The sequence below is a fragment of the Vanessa cardui genome, chromosome 18 (assembly GCF_905220365.1).
Source record: "Vanessa cardui chromosome 18, ilVanCard2.1, whole genome shotgun sequence".
NCBI lineage: Eukaryota > Metazoa > Arthropoda > Insecta > Lepidoptera > Nymphalidae > Vanessa > Vanessa cardui.
The window spans coordinates 6,929,658-6,952,920 of record NC_061140.1 but is presented as its reverse complement, the minus strand read 5'-3'; the positions used below and the strand labels follow the sequence as shown (position 1 = coordinate 6,952,920).

At 30.4% G+C, this 23,263-nt stretch overlaps 2 protein-coding genes across 2 annotated transcripts in view; one reads left to right on the top strand and one right to left on the bottom strand.

The window, feature by feature from the left end:
- Window positions 1-10,035, bottom strand: part of LOC124537258 (titin) — a 35,210-nt gene extending 25,175 nt beyond the window's left edge. The window contains exons 1-2 of the mRNA XM_047114036.1: window positions 7,034-10,035; window positions 6,684-6,943 (exon numbers count right to left, since the gene is read on the bottom strand). Coding sequence (XP_046969992.1) covers window positions 6,684-6,943; window positions 7,034-9,781 — 3,008 coding nt within the window. The 5' untranslated portion in view covers window positions 9,782-10,035. The remainder of the gene's footprint in view (window positions 1-6,683; window positions 6,944-7,033) is intronic.
- Window positions 10,036-14,534: 4,499 nt separating this feature from the next.
- LOC124537199 (ubiquitin-conjugating enzyme E2 R2) overlaps window positions 14,535-23,263 on the top strand; it is a 28,089-nt gene continuing 19,360 nt past the window's right edge. The window contains exons 1-2 of the mRNA XM_047113949.1: window positions 14,535-15,141; window positions 18,559-18,645. Of these exons, the coding sequence (XP_046969905.1) occupies window positions 14,962-15,141; window positions 18,559-18,645 (267 nt within the window). The 5' untranslated portion in view covers window positions 14,535-14,961. The remainder of the gene's footprint in view (window positions 15,142-18,558; window positions 18,646-23,263) is intronic.

Sequence of the window (23,263 nt, the reverse complement as noted above, 5' to 3'; positions counted from 1 at the left end):
AATATTCTTATTTCAATATTTTAGATTGTGTAAACTAATGGTAAAAAAGTGTGTTTAAATTATTTAAATTAAGAAGAGTAGCATCGTATGTTGTTAGTTTATGTACTTGCTTAACATTGAATACCATGGAACACAACAGGTACAAAAACCTTTTTGCAATATGGCGTGTCGCAATTGCCTGTCACAATGAACGGGCATAGAATCTCTATTCGAGTCACACTAGACTGCTTTCATACTGTTATAATGTGACCGTCTATATGTCTACATGATTTTATGGAGAATATTTCGTTATATTTGTTTTCTTTTAAATATTTCAACAGATCACGTGCTGCACGAAAACGTGAATGTCAAAAAAATTACGTAATACTTAAATAGAAAAACGACCGATTTAGAAATTATTTTTCCTACAATTCTATATTATTCTTCCGCAGCATTATTCCGTTTTAACATTGTTTTATTCAAATTATTAAAAAAAAAATCCTGGACTCTATTTCTAAGTTTCTGTAATAACAATCCGCTATTATTATAATTTGCTAGTTTTATCGCTATCATGTTACTGTTATATTAGAATAAATCTATTTATATTTTGTATTTATTTATGTTTTACAATACAAAACTTAATTTTAATTATTATCGTTTCATGTGATCTAATAGTATTTTACAAAATAATTATAACACAAAGTAGCTTGAGTTTTTATAGGAATGTAAACGTGAGGCTTATGCGTTGTTTTCACCTTGTAAATACACGTCGATCAATGTAATTACAAGGGTGTAATGAAGACTAAATCATCTGCCATGTTTAATATTAAGTATATTTAGTATAGTTTTATTTTTTTAAATAGTTTATTATAAGTGCTCAAACGAAGTAGATATTGTTCTTCCAATAAATAAAATGATTCGGAAAGAATTAATATAACCTTTTCAAAACGTACATGTAATGCAAATAAACTTTACAATTAGGTAAAATAATACAGGCCCCTTCTTATTAAAACAGTTTATTTAATAAACCGCTCATAATCAACCGTTTGTTTGTAGTATGTTTATCTGTGTGTGAAATCTACATGTAGAGACACTCGCACATGCACATCAAAAATATCTATCTCGTGCAAATGTCATATACCTTCGACCTTTTGCTCAATACACAATGCCAATAATAGCATTAGCATTCGGATAGGAACAAAAATTGATTCAAACAATCGAAGCAACTGACAATATTACGTTCTTAAAAAGTTTATTTTACGATTCAATGTTAGGTTATGCTCATTACGCTTAAATATACTTTAAAATTTAAATTGCACAGAAAATATATGGCTAGTTATTCTTTATGAATTTGAATGTAACCTTCACGAGTAATTAATCAATGCAACACCTGTCTACATTTGAACTTAAGTTAAAAAATAATTGTGCCTAATATCAAAAAACTTACAAATGAAATTTGTATTGTTTGTTGTTAGGGTGCACTTTGATGCCGTTACAAATTAATGTTTTTGTTATTTTGTTTATAATTAAAAAAATATGTACTCGCATATAACTGAATAACTAACTAATTCATTTCGCCTAATGGTTAATGGTTTTATTTATACTTAGACTGTACTGCAAAGTATAATGTGTAGGTACGCGATTAATGTCAAAGTAAAATTTTGCGTTATATTTTCATCTGCCTTTATATTGAAACAATACAAAGGATTATAATTTGCAGAGGAATGATAAGTGAGTTGAACTAAAGGAAAAAGACCTTTATGGTATTTCTATATTACAAATGTATAAATATAGTTCGGAAAGTCGGGGTCGAGGAGAATAATCAAAGTGTTTGTCATCAAACCTATCACGTTCTCTATGAGAATAGGTTAAACATTGAATTACTCATATATTACTGCACATTTATTTATAACTATTAAGACAGTATCGTTTCATACAGTACAGTAAACAACATTGTGGTACATATTAATGAATACAATTAGTGACATTAATCAACTCATTATAAATTCGTCCTCAGTTAAAGGCGCCTGTGTGCTTATCATTATTATAATTTTACAGTTTCGTAAAATACAAAAACAAATAAAAGTAAAGTAATTATTTAATAGTAATTTACAGCTAGTGGGTTTAAAAATAGCGTACTAATAAGACGCAGTGGGATTTGGTACAGCATTATGCAGCATCTAATTGAAGCTTTAAAAAAAGAAGACTAAATGACTTGGCAATATTATAAATAAAGCAGGAAATATCAATCGACTTCTAAGCCGATTAAAATTTTGACAATCTGTTGACAGTATAAATAATATTTCAATAAATAAAATGAGATAGTATAATAAGATTCTCTAAGTTTGAATGCCCCATTTTTATACAGCTTGGTCTCGTTTTACTAATGTGACAATACTTAAAAACCTCCGAAATTAAAAAACGAAATACAACTAAAAATTTAAACTGGATTTCGCAACTTTTAAACCGGTTCAATTAAAACGAATACATTCGGTGTCGAAAATAATGGTATTCGGTTTGGGTTCAGCAAAAAACGTTAGCAATATCTGTTTGGTAAAAAGGAATGTCTAGAGATAAGTGTAATAAGTATGCATTGAATTAAAATATATAATCATCTAGCTTCCTATGATATTACGAGAACATACTTGTGTTATTATTCTTACCAAAACACTTCTTGACAATATGCCAGACTATACCAGTAGTCGCCCGCGGCTTCGCTTGCCTTTTAGGATATCGGTATAGTTACTTTAACATTTATAATATTAATAAAGATAATACAGATAACATAATTCTACGTTTTAGGGGATAAAAATTGTATTTCAAAACGATCTTCACAAAGTTCATTTTGTTTTATGCAGTAACTAAAATACTGACATTTAATAGGAATGTGAGGCCATTGGATTAACACCTGTGTAATGTGGAACGTCACGGTGGCTAAGCGGTGGCAATACAACGATAGAAAAATGTATTTTAAAAGCCATCTACGAACGCCGTATACATGAATATCTATAGAATGGTGTTGCTCTATCAAAATATGAAAACATTAACATACACATGATCCATGTCAAAATGCTAATATATAATCTCATAATTAGAGAATGCTCTGCTGAGAGCATTTTTATTATAAAGATAATATTAACATAAATATATTTAGTATTATTTCTCTATTAAAATAAATGTAACAACTTGCAATTTTTTTTATATAAATAAATAGTAATGAATTTATATTTTTAATTTTAGGGATACAGATTTGGTATCCTTAAATTCTATACTCTCTTAAATAAAAAAAAAAAAAATTATGAAAACGTGATTTAATTTAGAGTATTCCAACAAATAGGCAAAAGATTGATTCAAGAAACTGTAAAAAATATATGTTGTTCGAGCTTTCTTAAGATACCAGTTATAAACTAGTTTTACGATTTCTTCTAATACCTAATAGGAACTGTTTGCGAACTGTACGCGGTGAAGTAGCACAAAGCAAAATATTTTTTAACGTGAGAAGAGAATAAACTACAAATACCCACAGACATAAAATGCATGTACCGATATACCTAAATCGGTCTCAGTAGAATAGAATGCAGTTATAAAGACTACATATGTGCTGATATATGTATAACGCAAGCAAAGTATAATTCAGCCCATCTTATAACATACAGGTGACATCGTAAAACTATCTACAAAATAGTTAATTTTGTTTATGATAATGTGGTACCAAATGAAAAAATACTACTAAATTGAACTAGTACCTAGTCTAGACTTGTCAAAACGTGATGTTTAATTGATTTAAGTAAAAATGTATAATAACCATGAATTGGCAAATATCGATGGTATAATAATTTGATTTCCGATTATGAATTTTAAGATTATATTTATATTTTGATATCAATAATGAGATAAACGTGATAATAACATAGTAACGGAAAACATAAAAATGTTACGTTTTTATCTTATTATAAACATGTGTATATTTAAATTATGGTATTAATTCTCTCCAATGCAACGAAGCGCTAGATTTAAGCATTGTTAACATTTGGAAATTATTCAGAATGTAATAGACAGGTAGATAAATCCGAGGTCGTGTATAATGTTTGAAAAGCACGCTATATCCTTCAAAATGTAGAAAGCTACGATTATTTTGAAACAACGCTCAAAACGTTGCAATATAATTATTTTCAAATGTTCCTTAATGGACTCTACAATAACTTGTATTATTTTAATAGACAATTGGTCAAATTATATTCCGTTTCTGTATTTAATATAAATATTTAATTGACACTTTATATAGATTAACAAATCTCTCTGTGATTATAATTTATCTGCCTTACTTAATTTAATAATTTATTCAAAGCTATATAATCGTTTCACGAGATAGTTATCCATCGGGTTTGTGGGTAGACTGGTTCACTGCTTTATAGGGCTGTCGCGATTTTTTCGTGTAAAACTTAGCATGGGTGTTAAATTAGGAACCTGTTTTCAATCATTATAGAATATAACATATAAAAATAAATAAACAATACAAAATATTTTTTTTTAAATTGTATTATAGTATTATTTATTAAAACAGACAAACACAACCCACAATGGACATAACAACTTAGTTCCCAAGGTTAATGGCACATTGACGATGTAAGGAACAGTTAATATTTCTTACAGCGTCATTGTCTATGGGTGATGGTGACCACTTACCATCAGGTGACCCATCTGCTCGTCCACCAAACTATACCATAAAAAAAATGTTTTTAGATTACCCTGAAGTACATAAACTTATCGACCAGTTCCATTGAGTAGGCGCCACCACCTCGCCCACACTATGCATTATTAATTTAATTATTCGTCATTAATTTTCATGAAATCAAAAGAATGTTCATACTTTGAAATTTGTTATTAATCATAAATCATGACATAAGAACTGATGAATGTGTTTACATATCTGCAATGAAGACGAAAAAGGTTTTATATTTTTGGAAAATATTTTTTAAATTGTTGTTATTTTTGAAACAAGAACTCTACAGCTATCCCGGCTGAAACCGTATATTGTTATTACATGAAACACTACATTTACGCTAAGCGCATCCATCATTATTATTGGCACTAGAGCCTCAAACACTTATAAGGAAATCAACCCACGCACAAATGCATTCTCAGTTAAAATAGTCCATCAACAACATTAACATAAAGTGCTGTAAATCTCTGCAATTATCCCTATTGCAAATTAATTGAACAATGTCGAACAAGGGAGATGATGTTCAGTGGACACAAATAAATAAAAATAGTATCAATGTTTAATTGTTATAATGTTCACGAAACGACATAAAAACTGATATAATATAATATGGTAATATGTATAGTATTATGGTAGGTACTGTATAACCTATTCATACGACACGAGTGAGCTTAATTACGCATTTTATCCATTTGATTCTTATATCATAAAAATTTTAACAGTTATGACTTAACTTCGGCAGAAATGCACACAGTTAAAAATTTACAATATATGATAACAGACTCTTTATTAAGAATAAAATACGTTTATCAATTTTGTGTGTTATGTACTATCACGTAATCCGTATTAGAAAGATTATTAATCTAATCTTAAAAGTAAAAAGTCTACATAATCTTTGAAAATGTAATAACCTTAAACAAGAACATCGATATTCATTCATTTTTTTTTATAATTGAAGATAAGGTATATATTATTGTTTATATATTGTATCTATTATTATATAATGTTTAAGGAGTATCAAATAAAATAAAAGGCTAGTCATATGTTGATTTTCTCTATAGTATTTGAGAATCGACATCGAGATACCGTGGTCGACGAATTAGTTTCGGCTAACAGCCTACGCTTTTGGAAGTATAAGGACTTCACGAATAATTTATGAGTCACGTATTATCATCACCGAAAAAAGGTTTGTTTATAGGTTTGACAGCTATAAAGTTTTATTTATTTTGACTACGAATTAACTATGAAGTACGTCACTAATGCATATTATACTGTTTTAAATTAGATGCTGGCAGTTTAGAAAAACAATTGAAGGTCAAACAATCGAAATTGAAACGTACTAGTTATATTAGGCACTTAGCCAAAATATGTGAACAATAAATTTTATAGCCCGAGTCACTGAACTGTTAAATCGTTTCACTTTAACTAATCTTAAATTATCATAATATTATAAAACGCAGTTGCTTAGCGGATATTACGTAAGTGTCAAGTGTCAAGCTGTCAACGTATTTCGTTTGTCCGATTTCGACTAAGTGTAGTAAATTAGAGTTACAGATAAATATATCCTTGAGTGCATTCTTAAAAGCTTTAAATAAGTTTTTTATCCATACCCGCCTACCAAACATTAACATTTCCTTTTTCTAGAATTAAATATACCGAAAAAATAATTCAATGACTGTTTTAATCAAGTTATAAAATTCATTTAATTTATGTACCTTTTTTAATCAAGAACATTTTAGCATTAAACGTTTATTACATTGCAACTGACTACTACAAAACAAAAAATGAGCGCGAAGTCATTTTAAAATTAATATAATATACTATTCATACTCAACAATATACAACGACCTAAAATGGTAATGATTATAAAAAAATCATTGAACGTGTCTATAGTGACGAAGCCTAACCTTGATTTTAATAAATTCATGATGTAAAAATGAATCATAACAACTCATACATGGTAATAATATTGAATACTCACCCACAAGTGCAGATTTCGCAGATGCACTGTTCCTTCTCGATTATTTTCTCTGGTTTTCTGGGGCCACCTTGTTTTGGCCTGGTCTCATCTATGTAGACAGTTTTTTCAACGACGTTCCTGTCATCTCGCACAGTTTTTCGGTCATCTATGATGGTCTCGTCGTAGATGGTGCTGACGACAGTGTCTTCCCTCGTGGTGTCAGTGATAGCGCGATCGACAACGTCGTATTCGCGTATATCTTTCGTTGTACGGACATCCTTCTAAGACACAAAATAACAACGTTTTATATTTCGAAATTATAGATTGAACAATTGTATTAAATATTGATTTTATTAAAAAAAAAAACTTACCAAGTTTTTGATGTCTAACGAGCTATTGTCGACAAAAACGTCAGTCTTTATTTTCTCGTCTTCTTTCGCATCTTCATAAGTGGTTATTTTTCTAGTGATACCATTATCGTTAATGTAACGAGTTACTTCGATTTGACTTCTTGTTTTCTCAACCTCAAACGATTTTTTGATAGTATCGCCACTTGTAGTATTTACAATAGTAGTTTGTTCGGTATCGATTCCTTCGTACAAATCTTTTACGTCTTCATTAATCTTAGTTCCAAAAGAAACTTTGTCTATTCTCTTGAATGGATACTTTTTAACTGTATCTATAATTTCCTTTAATACTCTATCGTCTATATTTCTCTTTATAACAATGTTGTTGTTGCTGACGGTAATGTCTTTATTAGTTTGAGACGTTTCAATGATTTTTCGTAAATCACTAATAGATGTAAAGTCTTTTATATCTCTTGAAGATAATATTATGTTTTCTTCCGTGTCTTGCCTTTTTAAGTGATGTTTTGGCTGTTCAGGTCTTCCAAAAGGAGACATTTGTTTTGGTCTCTTAGGTCTATCATCATCAGTTTCGTATGTGAACTTGCCATTCCATGTTCCAGTACTTCTTTCATAAGTAGTTAAAGTATCTTTAGTGTTTGATTTCGATGTAGAAGAAGTCTCTTTGCTGAGGTTTTGTTTTTCAGACGTGATAAATTCAGTGGTTTGTGAAACATCTTTAGTGTCCTGGACATATGATTGGGTATCACTGGTAGTTACGTAATTATCAGATTTCGTATCCTTATGTGTCGATGTTGTAGTTATTCCTGTATGTTGAATGTCTTCTGTGTCAGTAGGGTGTTCAGTAATAGCTGGTTTCTTCCTGAAGTCACCACCATAAGTATTACTAGTTGAAGCAATTTCTTTTCCATTTTTGTATAAAGCAGATTCCTCCGTGACGAAATGACCACTTTTAGGTATTCCCTCTTTTCCAGTATCGTAATACGATTCTTTGTCCAAAACATGACGCGAATACTCATGTTCTGGTTTTATATCAGTACCACTTATTTGATGACTTCTTTCGTAAGTAGATCGATCTTTACTGTCTCCCCATTCTCTATGGGAACTATCTACAATTCTTTGTTTTCCATCTACAACTTCTAACACATATGATGATGTTGACTCTTGCTGTGCACTGCTAGTATTACTCTTTAAAATTTTCGTTGAATAATTAAGGTTTTCGATATCAGAAACTTGCAAAATATCGCCAACTTTTTTAAGTTGATTCTGTATTGTCGAGTCGTAGCCATAAAAGTTAGATGCATCAGTTTGATTAAAATTGCGCCTGACATTGCTGATTTGATTGTTTGTTTCATGATTAACTTTGTTACTGTGTGTGATATTACTTTCGACGATATTTTTATCAGTACGACGGCTATTTATGTCACTAGATGATACAGTTTGAAAATTGTCTCTAGATGTTATATTTTCCTGGTTCGAATCACTAGACGTTATTTGCTCTTGAGTCGAACTGTGTTGCTGTTGTATTGCATTATCTTTTTGAGATATCATACTTTCATGACTTGTGATCTGATTTCCATCTTTGAAAAATTTTGAATTTTCTTTCATAGTCATTTCACTAATTGGCTTGCTTCCGTCTTTACCGGTGTCATATTTGGATTTCATGTCGTAATTTTGAATACCATAAGCTGTTTCAGTTTTTATGCCAGTGCCACTAACACTTGCATAATCTTCTTTAGATGCATGTTCTTGAGCATCACCCCATTCTCTTTTCGAGCTATCAATAATACGTTCTTTTCCATCGACAATTTCAACAACATACGAAGATGACGACGATTTTGTTACATTGCTGCTTTTAGACTCACTAGAATGTGATGTGCTGCTGTACTCTTTTGTCTTGCCACTTTTGTCCAGCGTACCTTCTCCACCATAAAAATTAGAACGATCTGATCCCACGGTTTGATTTCGCCTCGAGGGGTCAATAACAGTGCTACGTTCATTCTCGCGAATATTTTTATTTTTTGAAACACCCGAACTGGTATTTGTTACATTCGTAGTGAACTGGTTCCTCATTTGATTTTGATTGGAACTTGATTGCTGATTTATTAAACTTTGACGCTCAGATTGAATAAAGGAATCAGTTGCATTTGCTCCGTTTGATCTTGACAGGAATGTGTTACTCGATCCTGTTGTATTATGTGCCGCGTTATCTATAAACGCCGTATTCAGTGTCTGATTGTCAACCGAAGAGTCCATGGTTCTGTCAAAAGTTTGACTGTGACTAGAACCAGAGCGTTGAACAGAAGTCGAAGAGGTCTCATAGGTTTCACTTTTAGAACTCTGTTGGTGTGATGATGAGGACTCCTGTAGCACAGAGCTGGATATAAACTCACCAGTAGTTGCTTGAGCCATATCGCTCACGTGGTGTTCATGAGATCTTATCTGCGACAAGTCTGAGACTGAAGGAGCCTCAGTTATAATATAGTTTGGGTGGCTATTATAGTGCTCTGATATAGTGGAACCACTGATCGATGCATGATCGGAAATATCTGTAATCATTAGCGGATCATCCTCTTCGACTTTAACATCAATGTAGCGTACTTTCTTACCAGAAGAGCTGACCTTCTGAAGAGTGTTGCTACTTTTTTGCACAGATGTTGATGTGCTGGACTTCTGGACACTTGTCGATGCACTCTTCGATGATGTAACTTCGGACGAACTCGATTGTTTAGTCTTTTTATTTTTTATAGTCATTTTGGACCCACTTAATTACGTATTTTAACAAAAATTAAATAATCTTATTTTAGACGAGATTCTTAAATAATAGCGATTAAATAACCTTACACACGAATGCTAAATAAAATATATTATCACATAATAAAAAAAGTCAAAGTATTGCCATGTAACTATGTAACTATATAATAAACAATTCGCGAGAGTCGTTCGTGTCGTGTCGCTGCGTGCGCGCGCGCTTCTTGCGACTGGCTCGCGGAGTCTGAGCGCGACCCGGTGCCCCCCTCACACCTTGATGCCGGCTCGATCGCCCACCAGACCTTCGCGACACGTAAGCGCTTACATCTCCGTGTTGGACTAATACCAAAAATGGTTTACCGAATGTTACTTAATGAATACATACATACGGACGATAAAAGTTCGTTTGCAAATTTTTACATAATTTACAGACATTACGACTTTCCTTACCTTATTGCAAATTTGTTATTTAGATGAATAAATATCATCATATCTATTTTTGTGCACAGACGTAATAAAAAGTAGTCATTGCTTAATAATGTATATCTTAGTAAATGTATAAGTCACGCAACTGTGTAATTTCTCGAAATATTTATATGTCAGATGAGTATTTTTAAGTATTTTTGAGTAATATAAAAATCATAACTTAATTAAAATTTATATTATATATTAGTCATATAATCAAAGACTACAAGTTTATTTATGTTGTGTTTTTTCACATTCATCAAGTTGTTAGTAATACTCAAGCCGCATAAAAGCCGTGACATACATTGACTTTTCAGAAATGTGTCGCATTAATGAGAAGGAAAGTATAAATATAAGAGGTAAATTAACAAATTAAATCCCGATTGATCAATAATAAATTCCTATTGTTTCGTCACGTATATTTTAATCTACAATCAAGTAAAGGTATTATTTATTTTGAACCCACGACCTTAGCAGACAAGAAAAAATACTTATCAGTTACACTGTGCCATATCATATTTAATATAAATTGTTTTTGTTTTAATTTATATGTTAATTAAATAGATAATTATAAGTGGCTTGGAAAATAAAATTCTAATTATAGGTGCATTTTCTCTGACCGACTCATTGACTCTACATCTTGATTTTACACTTGTACTTCGATGTACCTACCTTGTACATCAATTAATTAAATGACACTCCTTTATGATTATTATTTTTACATTACAGTAATTACACCTGACTTTGTAATGATAACACTATCATAAAAAGTACTCAGCTTTACTTACGGTAGCAATAACATAATAGTAATAATTTTCGTGTACTGATTATTGATTATTGTAGACAGCCTATCTAATTTATTAAAAAAAAAACGACGCGACCAGAAACAAACATAAATATGTCAATACTATTATATTAATTCAGTTTACTTTCGACTTTTGTATTTTTATTAAGTAACGCTGGCGATCTATAGAGTCTGAAAAAAAATTACAGTCGAATTAAGAACCTTCTTCTTTTTTTTGCAATTAGTTAAAAATGAGCACATCGAAAAAAAATTCAATACGTTGTTGATACTATAAAAATATTTTGATTTTATACTAGGATGCATAGACATGGTCCTTTTACAGTGACAATGTACGTGCGTTACATTTACATATGTCTTTGGTAACGTTCAATTAAATCCAGTCTAACCATGACACAAGTATCGTTAGGTACATTACTCGATATGACCCACTTAAGTCTCCTCTTTAAGAAAATGACGTTGTGCAACGCATTTCTGATATTTCGGGAGATATCGTTAAGATTTTATGTACTACTTAGCTTGGCTTAATAAATTATATATGTATCTACATGAAAAAAATCTTGACTTATAAATCATGTATACCTAATAATTTATTGCTTCTTAAATTGTATTTTACATTTACTTTATATGTTTTAATAATTACATATTATTAAGGGCAGGGAAGCATATGGGAGTTCGGCGCCGGGACAATACACAAGAGAGGAATCCCTGCGCTGAAATTGCATTGAACGTTAACACACGAAACATCCCGAATACGTCACAATTATTTTTATGAACGATTAAAAGAATTATATAAAATTAATATTTATTATTCAAGCACCCGACTGAAAAATTATTATAAAAGGCCCTTTGGTATAACAAAATATCCAGATAAAAAGTAACACCAAATAAAGCCGCTTGCTTTCAATGAACTGTGTACTCCAATAGAGTGGAATGTAGTTCCCGTGTCATAAGAGCTGATTAAGGATTTTTTGTTAGGAGCATCCATTAATCGAAGACGTAAGCGCCTTAAACGCACTTATGGTGGTCGACCCATCAAGGAGAGTTCGCTTCTGGCGGCTAGCCGTTAAAGACTGTCAAACCTTTCCATATAGTTTATGTGTCGACCTCAATTCTATTGGGTAAAGCCAAGCGGATTATGTATTGAGTTTTCTAACACTGATATAAATTATGTAAGTAGTATCACTTTTTACCTGAATCGATTCACGAGGATTAACATTTTAAGAAATTACCTATGGTTGTTATTTGGTGAAAAGACGCATAAAAATCATCCATTAAAAACAACTAACCATTTTCTTTATTATTTGAAGTAGCGAGGTCCTATTAAGAAGTCAACATATCCTGTAGGAATCAGCGAAGTCAGAAATCTTAATCTTTCTTTAAAACGCCAATGTGCCATCAACCTTGGGAACTAAGATGTTACTACCCTTGTGCCATAGTTACACTAGGTCACTCATCCTTCAAACCGGAACACAACATCACTGAGTATTCCTTATGCCACCAAACGGAATAATATTTGAATTGAATAATACTCAACAAATAATCCAAAATTATAATGTATCTTTAAAAAAAACATTTAATTAAACGAAAATAATGTGTTTAGTAATAAATAAACGTCACTCGGTGGATTTTTCTATTTAATAAGCAATAAGTTATTTAGCGTGAAATAGTAAACTAGACACACATATTTTTTATAAACAACACGCAACACACAAAGTTATTTATCTCATAAATTTATCATATAGTTCAAGTAGAAAATACCTATACTATTACATAATAATTATTATTATTGGGAAATTTTTATCATAGGAAATCAATAAGTGGACTTCAAAAACCCTCAATACAGCCTGTGCATGTAAAGTTTTACCCACACCAATATGCATGTCTTAAAATTCTGGAACATTACCGTATGTTATTTTTCTTGATTACATTTACCTCAAGTAGGTAAAAGTCATAATTATACCGTTCGAATTCATTCAATTTCTTTAAAAAAATCGTAATTTCACGTTATCAATGACTTGCGTAGGTGGTTCAATATAATACTCAAACTGATGACCATTTAAGTGTATAAACCAATAATTATTGAATTTAAAACAATTTATTGAATGATCAAAAACTTTTAGCTATATGTATTAACCGTAGGTTGCACAAGGCCCGGTTTTTGTTGCCTTTACAAGGCATTGGTGGGCGAGCCGCTTTTGAATCACGCGCCCACAAACTGATTGCATGCACTAAGAATAAGAGTATTATTAATCATTGAGTATACCGTAATATGTCATACAACATAAACTGTAAATTTTATAGACACACATTTTTAGAAGTGTTATATTACTTTATGTTAGAAGTAATAAAAAACTATGTATAGAGCTGTCTATTCATAAAATAATTCTATCTATTCCACACTCAACTCGTACGGTCATACTGGTGATTCTTTGCAATTTGAGTTACCAAAGTAAATCCCTTTGGTCTTATTCTATATATTTGGAAAAGAAATCCTAGTTTTCCAAATTAACGTTTACCTGGTAAAAATGGTAAATTGTTAGACAAAAGTTTTAAAAAATCTTAATTTATTTGCGAGTGATTCAGTAATACATGATACTCTTATCATCATATGCCCCACCCCCTCACTACTTGTCAACTTCCACGGATGAACAGAGCCTTAAAAAGACGGACGTTCAAACCAATTATTCATCGATACCAATGAGCCTGAATGTATATGTATCATCGTCTATTATAACTTTTTAAGAAGTGTGGTTTGCAGACTATTCTCGCAGCAACATTAGGTCAAGCTTATAGTGCTATTTCAATGTCATCAAATATAAATAAAAAGTAAAGAAATAAACAATAACAATTATAAATCCTAGTAGGACAAGAGTCAATAGTATTGGAAGGATTTTAAGTTTTTTAATCCGGTCAGTCTATGACTATAAAAAAACGTTAAAAAGGTCTTGTGTTTAACAGGTATTATGCCAAACAGATACACCAACATCGTACAAATTTCTTTGGTCTGCATTGCATATAAATAAACTTACTCTCTAATGTCGCTAAACCGACCTTCGAAACCTGAAATCTTCGTATTAATATTAAAAAAAAGGTTTCAACGTGATTTTGATCTGCTGATTATCTTTACTGAAAGTAACTAAGTATATATGTTCTTTTTTTAAGAATTTTTAATAATAAATAACAATTATAGTACCTTCTCACTGCATTGCATATGTTCATAGAATAATGTCTTGGTAAGATATAATTAATATTATAACTTATAAGTTTAAAAATAAGTAAATCCTCTCATATGAAACATACTATGCCATCTTTTAGTACATATCAGTACTAAATGAGAAATACAAGTGGTGCCAACTAACAATACCGGTTGGAAACTTTTCGCAAATCTCTAGGAAGAGTTCAGTTACATTCTCCACTACTAACCAAAAGATGGCAGTAAAAGCTTAGTAGTCAATAAATGCCAGCGTGCGTCACATCGCTGCGCAATCAAGCACGGAAATAACTAACAGCTGTTCTACAATATTCGTTCGGGCAACTCAGGTTGCAGCTGTGTACGAATGAACACGCAGCCGTTTTCCTTGGAACTGCGATTGTTTGCACATTGAATTGAGACTTTCTCATTGTTTTATCTTATTTTGTTAAAATAGGTAAAATCCATTTTTAAAGTTAGAAACGACTTACAATAGTGTTAGTTATTGTGAATAGTGCGCGAATCATATAATCTGTTATTTCTTGGTGATAGCTATTATGTTTACCAAAATTCATTCGTTGTTATTGTGAATTGAGACTAGTTGAAATGCCTCGTGAATACGTGGATCGCGAGAAGAGTTCCTCGGTGTTATGTTAATAGAATCTCTACCTGTAGATAGCAGTTTTAATTTTCTATCGGCAGTGACAAGAATAATTTATAAAAATGTCTTGTACGGTACCAACTAGTTCCGCTTTGAGAGCTTTGGCTTTAGAATATAAAAGTCTACAAGAAGAGCCTGTAGAAGGTTTCCGAGTGAAGTTATTGGGTGAGGACAATTTGTTTGAATGGGAAGTTGCAATATTTGGACCTCCTGATACGCTGTACCAAGGCGGATACTTCAAGGTAAGACAGTTCATTGTTGTGCAGTCATGCGAGATATTTATAAATTCAGTTTACCCACTTAATGTTTTTATATTAATTTGATATATTATATTTAATAAGACACCTACTTTTTAAAAAGGTAAGAAATGTATTAAACATAACCTTACTTTTAGACGTAATGCTTATACATTACTAGACTGAAAATTTTATCAGATTCTTTAAACAATTTAAGAGATTTGCTTCTAGTTACAGAAAAAAACATATTGCGTTCTTTGTTAGACAGCACAAAGAAAAACGTAATAATCTATGCCAAATTTTTATATTAATTTTTAACAATTCTTACAAATTTATACCATATAGTCGTATTAAAACGATCTAAGCTATATGCAGGATATAATCAAGAAGATAAAGACTTCAATTGATAGTTATTCAAAAACTTAGGACTTAATAACCTTGTATTTTGTTATTTCATCATAGCATGATCACAATATCAGCTGCCAGCCAAGAATGCAATGCATTAATGTTTAGATTAGTATATGTCAACTTACAAGTGCAAAAAACTGACCATCTTCATTATAATAATATTATAAAACATCCTTTATTATTTTATATTATTTGACAGTTGTTTGAAACAAAATATCATTCTATATCCCTATTCTTATAACATTAAAGTACATCTCATATACATATACATTTTTCTTTTGTAAATAGTTTGAAAAAGCAATAAAGTGCAAGCAATGAGATGGATTATAAAAATGCTTAAAATGTAATAAAAAATACTTCATCATAGTGCTTTGTGCGGGTGAAGCTTGGTAGATCCCCTTATTAGCACATATTCTGCTGCTGAATAGCAAAAAATGGTATTGTTGCATTCTGGTTTGAACAATGAGTGTGCCAGTGTAACTAAAGCTTCAAGAGGCAAAACATATTTACTCCCACAGTTGCTCATGTGTTGACAAAGTAAAGTAAGGGTTAGCTTTTCTAACAATGACAATGTTGATGAATATTGGCGACCACCTACTGACACGCACCCACTTGTCAATCTATCTTATTTCTAACTTTATTTCCTTTCACTACCTGAAAGTTTGTAAAATTATAATTTATTAAGTATCTGAATTAGCAAATAATTTAGCATTATTAGAGTAGTATATAGATCTCCAATAATTTTGTTCCAATTTATTTTTGAAACAATTTGAAATTAAGAGTTAATTAATCACTTAGTAAGTCATTTAAAATTCAAGAACTATCAATAAAAAAAACCTAAGCTTTGAGTTATTATTGTCCATTTATTTTATTATACAAGATTAAATTAAAAAAATAATATAGTTCATACATACATATTTTAATTTCATCTATAATTAATATGAGTCATAAACTTAGTACATCTTTTATGATTATCAGAGTATAAAATTTGGCACAGTTAATACATGGAAAAATGTGTGGTGAAGTGTCACTAATATTTTTCATTTTATATGTTTTAGAAATATGTTAAATTAGTAACAAACATTGGATATGCTGCCATGTGTTTGACACACACAAAATTTCATTTGAAACATTAGTACAATTAATACCAACACTTGTCACATCGATGTTAAAAATCAATACTTATTGCTTTTTTTGCATTTAAATTTTAACTTGTAATAATGCTGAATTGTTGACCAGTTGACCAAACCTTATTTTTCAATCTTTCGAATATATCTAATATTTTGATAGCTATGAATGAAGTTTGAATTGAGATAATGAGCAACCACTAGTAGTAATTAATATGCCTAATTGTAGAGCCGATACAGTCTGTCCTATTTTGTGTTCTCATTATATGATCATCATAGCTAATTAAAAGTACCTAATAGTGATAATATTCATATAACATTTATATAATAGTTAGCTATGTATTTTATTTTGCTTTTATTGTTTGTTGTTATTGATAAAATCCAAATTGAATTTTATGCTGAGATTTAATTATTGAAAGATTGCTTACTTGATTATATTTAATTTAATGAAGCTTATTGGGGCATATTAATATCATATCATCTTATTAAGTACAATATCAGAACTAGGAAGTTTGACATCACATTGTAGAGTCCTTGTCCAACAGTGGATTGTAATTTGTTTATTATTAATTTAACTATTGAGGTTTTACAAAAAACATTCACACAAATTATATATACCAGAAAATTGTAATGGCTGGCAATAAATACTGAAAAAAAATATACTGCAAGCAATTTATTTATATTTAGAATTGGATTTCATATGATCCATATTTTTTTTTATCCGCCTTTCTAAAAATATTTTTTACTATAATTTTTATAATTAATTTTTCATTAAAAATTGGTATAGAAAATATGTTAGTTACACAAAGAATTAGCAACCTTGACCTTATCAAGTGTGTACACTCATAAAATATTGCATGAATGCTTTCTATAATAGGAGACTGGAATAAAAATTAAATGACTACAAATTCAATATGAAAACACTCCATGACTATTTAATTTTATTGTAACATTACAAAACAAAACAAACCTCAAAATGTTAATGTATTAATTATATAGTAAAATAAACATATTACATTTATTTTTCTTATTATAATACATTATGCGAAACAAATGTGCAAATTATAAAGTTTCACAAGTTGTAATTAATGTTATGACACAGTTTGATGATACAATTAGACCATGAGTAAAAATTATATTTTATTATGCATTTATTATGCATATTATTTTAATATTTACCAATGTTTAATAAATTCAGTGTAACCCATAATTGTTTTAAATAAAAAAAACATACAACATTACCCATTGCTTGCTGTATGGTACAAGATAATAGAATAATATTGTACTTTGTAATAACAAAAATGGTATTGTATTTTATATATAATTTTGCTTATGTTTAACATATTATTTTAATAACATTATCCAACATCAATGTTATAAAAATAAAACAACAAAAACATAATTATTATCGTAGAATATGGGAAGAAAAAATTCTAAAATTATATGACTACTGATTGATAATTTTATATACTTATTGTTTTATCCGATTGGATGCAGTTCTAGACATTCCCATTTTGTATCCCATAATGCATTCAGCATTATGTATATAGCTGCAAGTACACCCTTCCTCGTCAAATTGCACAAAGTTATGTTTTACGCAGAAAAATAATAGATAAGTCAGTGCTATGGTGTACTGATCCTGATGAGCGATATAAAGCCAAAGACTTTAAGAGAACTCTCATAAATATATACAGTAATCTTAGTGCCAGTTAAAATATTTGAATATAAGTTAGATAAAGTACATTAATTAGTCTTACTAGATGTGTTTTTTTAAAGAATATACCTAATTCATTTCATATATTTTCTGTTTTCTTTTGTAATACAATTTTAATATTTTTTTCATGTGTGTTAATGGAATCTCCTATTGAAATGTGTTATTTTGTTTCAGGCACATATGAAGTTCCCACCAGACTACCCATACTCACCCCCTACCATTAGGTTTCTTACAAAAGTATGGCATCCAAATGTTTATGAGGTAAGTAATAATTGATAATATTTTGGCAACATTGACAATATTTTTCTAATTTTTACTTGTATTTACTTTGTAAATACTCTTTTCCAAACAAGAAAATCAACATGTTTTCAAAACTCCATTTTGCTATAGTTAGGTATAAATTAAATTTCTATGTATTCAAGATAGCTTTTATCTAATCTTTCGTGAAAATATTTACAGACGTAAAGTAACATTACAAATATAATTATGATTATAATTTAATTCTAAATCTCAATAGTTTCTGAATGCACTGAATACACACTACAAATGGATAATTAAAAATGTCCTATACATATCAATTTGAGATGAGACTACTTTGAAGCTAAGCTGAACCCAGCTCAGAATCAAAAAATATACCTGTATAGGGTTACACTATACTTAGTACACTCAGACCCCTTGAGAACTTCCTCTTTGAAGTTGGTTAAAACACAGTAGAAAATATATCTTATTTTTTTACTAATAATAGCTATGGCTATCATGAAAACGTTGTAAGCTAGCAAATAAGGCTTTACTACAAAAGATCAAAGGAAAAATTAAACAATAGATGTTTTATGTTCGCATCCTTGTCATGCTTACGACCTTAATGCGGTTGAAATAAGGACGGAAATACAACACAACCTTTGGATAAGGTTTTTTTTTACAGAAATTACAAAGATAGTATCAGTCAGTGGCTAGAATGGAATTGTAACTTTTCGTATCTTTAATTAATTAGAATTTTATGAATAACTTAAAATATATATGAGTCGAATTACAGTTTAAATCTTGGATACTTTTAAATATAAAGCTGAAGTGTTTTATTTACATATTATCTATATATTTGGACGCGCTAATGACACTGGTTAATTTGGCTCGGAAGTCGATAGTTATTTGGAAATATTTATTTGCGTTAAATAATCCATATACGGTACGTCTATATAGAGCCTCATACTATGGCCCTAAGGAGCGGATATAATCATAGCTGTCAACCAATCTGTGAAACTGTAGATCAATCAGTAGACAATCTGGAAAGCTACAACAACAAAAAAAGCAAATTTAAAGATTTTATGACCATTGCAGTTCTTGAAGTTGGAAATGCTTTGAATAATGCGACCATTTATTGAGACTATATCCCTCTGAAGTCTGGCTTTTCACTCGCCGAATAAACAAGCGACAACAACAACAATTATGCAAAAGAATTTAATTTTTGGTTGTGTAAATGTGCCCAGAACATGTGATCTTTATATTATTTTCACTCTTGCATTTACTATATTGTAAAGTATTCGTCAATATGTCAGAAAAACAGAAGTCATTTGGAGTGGAATGGCTGTCAAAAATCGTTGCTGAACAAGACAATACGTCAATCGTCTGAGTCTTCAACTGGTTTTATGGTGTGCTTTAAAAGAAAACAGTTCCTTAAATGTATCCTTCAGTCTTTCGATGTCCTGCCGTACTAGTAACCAATTTCGAGCTTCTGTTCTATTTCTAATGAATTCTATGTTTGCTACATGGTCAAGAAATAAAATTTAACCGGTATCTCTTTTTTCTAATAATGCATGCTTGGATCTTCGATGTACCAGTAGAGGAACCTTGATGTATGCTTTTCGTGGTTGAATTTGTGGTACGAACTTATTACCTGATTTTGTAAACATGTATAGATTTATCCTACTTTGTGCTAAGTGATGAGAGATATATCGTGATATTAAATACGTTAACTCAATTTGGATGAAATGACGACAGCTTATTGGAAATCAATAAAGCAACCCATCGTATGTATAGTTTGAAATGCTAGGACAAATGAGACGTATGAAGAAATATATAAATATGTATTGTTTTGAAATTAATATATTGAGACTGTAGCATGACACAAATTGACAGGATAATGTATTACACGTACCACATACGAGAAAGTGTAAAAGTGGTTTAAATTAGAGACAATTGAAGAGGAAATCGTTTATGGTTTGTGTGTGCAATGATAAGAAACACATATGACTAAAAGTGTTTTTAAAGTGATAATTTATGAAAAAAAAAACCGAAGAAATAGAAGAGATAGATTGTGTGAAAGATGAATGATATTTATAAAATAGGTGAGAGTGGAGCTGAAGGTAGGGCAAAACGTCGCGTCTTTTTGTTAATACATTTTTTTTATTATATTTGTATTCGCTTTTGTTACTTCACTAGAACGTTATGCGCGCACCATCTTCCTTTTGTTCTATAATCTGTGAGTTCGTTAGTAGTCTTTATTTTTAACCTTCTTCCCGAGAGTCTTCAGACTAAAAGGGATGACTAAAGACATCTCCGAATACTAAATCCTGGAAAAGTAATTCAATGTCGACATTGAATTTATTAAGTGGCCTCTTAGAAATTTTATATGAGGCGAAATGCTCATCGTGATTCACTTTTTAAAAAGAATAGTGACGCATAGGTATATCACTACTAGCTGAGCCTGCGGCTATACCTGCGTAAAGTTTTTAAAACTACACAAACCGTTACCTGCCATTTAAATAAAAGAAACCCTCGGGGCTCAAAACTAGCTCCTCACCAAATTTCACCTTTATTGGTTTAGTAAGTTAGTTTAGTTAAAACTTAGCAGACACTATTGTTCTTATAATATAAGTACAATAGATAAAATAATTATAATTTTATTGCACGTTTAAAATAAAATGTATTTCAAGTAAACAGTATAGTTTTTATCTAATGCTGATTTTACCGACTGTGGTCAATATAGTTTTTATTTGTGGTTCGATATTTAGTCCTCAACAGTTCGACAGAATACCTATAGCCAAGGGATGTGAAATTCGCAGATTCCATATTGATCCTACGGGCTATTGAGTCATACGTAACGCAAGCTTTACGCTGAACTTAAATGATACAGGAAGATTGTTAATTCTTTGAAAAAAGTCTTTCAAGTTCGTACTTACAGGGAACAAATTTAAAACGTAACATTATCAATTGGACTAATACGTTAGAATTTATATATACTTTTTACTTACGACATTTTAATTTATGTTAACGGAAGCGTACTTACAAAGGTTATATGTACGCAGTACCTATATATGTAAAATATCCAACATGGAAAGGCTTAAATGCTACTTTATAAGTACTAAACTTCATACCGCTTTGCATATATGTTTTGCCAATTGAATATCATCGCTATTGCAAAATATTCTCTCAGTCTTCTACCTAAAGTTAATGTTTTGTCACAGATCGAATTTTGACCCACTTGCGTTTGGTCTGTAACCGTGAATGTAAAAATATATAACAATGAAGATATTACGAAACTGAAGCTTATTACTTCAGATTTTTGCAACTTCTACACACATATGTAATTGTTAATACACGTGTAAGCTAAAGTTTTTTTGTTTGAATGTGCTAATTTCAAGATCTACTCCAGATTTGAATAATATTTTTGCATTTAGATACTTTATTTATTTAAAAGAAAACAAAATATTTTTGATGTAACATCAAAAATAATAGGAGCTTTTAACAAGTTTGAAACCATTTTCGAGCTTGTTAAAAGCTCCCGCTCCTTTTATTTTTGAATAGCATAGGCTATTCGGCACATAATATAAAGTGTTTTGATATGAGTATTACAATGAAATTTATTTACATAGTGATTACAATTTACCAAACCTTATATTTTATTTAAACAACAGACATTTTCTTAATTTAATGTATTCACTAAACGTTAAACAACAAGGTAGATTAGACGTAAAATATTTTAATCGAATCAAACTACATCATTTCAAAGATCAAGCAATCGACTGCGTCATTTGTTATCAAACATGATTATTGTCAATTCATGACATCACGTTATTAAACATGCCGTTAAATGATATAGCAACAGAAATATACGCTAAACAATGCAAAAACACGATTGAAACCCGTAAGACCGTGGCCGATGGTACCGTTAGTTTTATAAAGACCGAGTCGCAATATAGTGGTGAGACAGGTCATCAAACTAAGTATGAATCACTCGATGACACACCAAACATTTTGCTAGAGCTGAGAGTTTTTTAAACGTCACGATTTGTTAAAATCGTATGAGTGCATTAAAGACATCCCTTTGACCCTGTACTATAATTACTACCGTACTATAATTTTGTATTTAATTGTTTTTATCGCGTTATTAAATACTGGGTTATCGCCAGAGACTCAAGATAACATCGTAAATATGTTTCCACATTTCAGGGATTTGTAATTAAAGAAATTTACAGAATGAATGCTCTATTCTTCTGATAAACTCTTTAAATTTTATTAGTAGTACTTTCGAATTGGAAATTGTGCCTCGGATCCTCAGAAGATATGCTTTATTTACTCATATATTTTTGTATATGTACAAAAACTTTTTCACGTAACTTTATTCCAATAATGTAAGCAACGTCGTTATATAATAATATACAAAGTTTATAATGTTCAAACTTTTTTAACGCGTGACTTGTTTCCGTTTATTTTTTCGAAAGTCACGGTTTTTCGTGTATATTTGTACATAACACTTTTGAAAGTTTAGTCTTATATGGGCATACTTTATTAGTATTGATAATTAACTTATTTGTAATAGATAATTCAATGATTCTTTCTAGAGAATAGACTGTATTAAACGGGATCGTTAAAAAAATCTTCA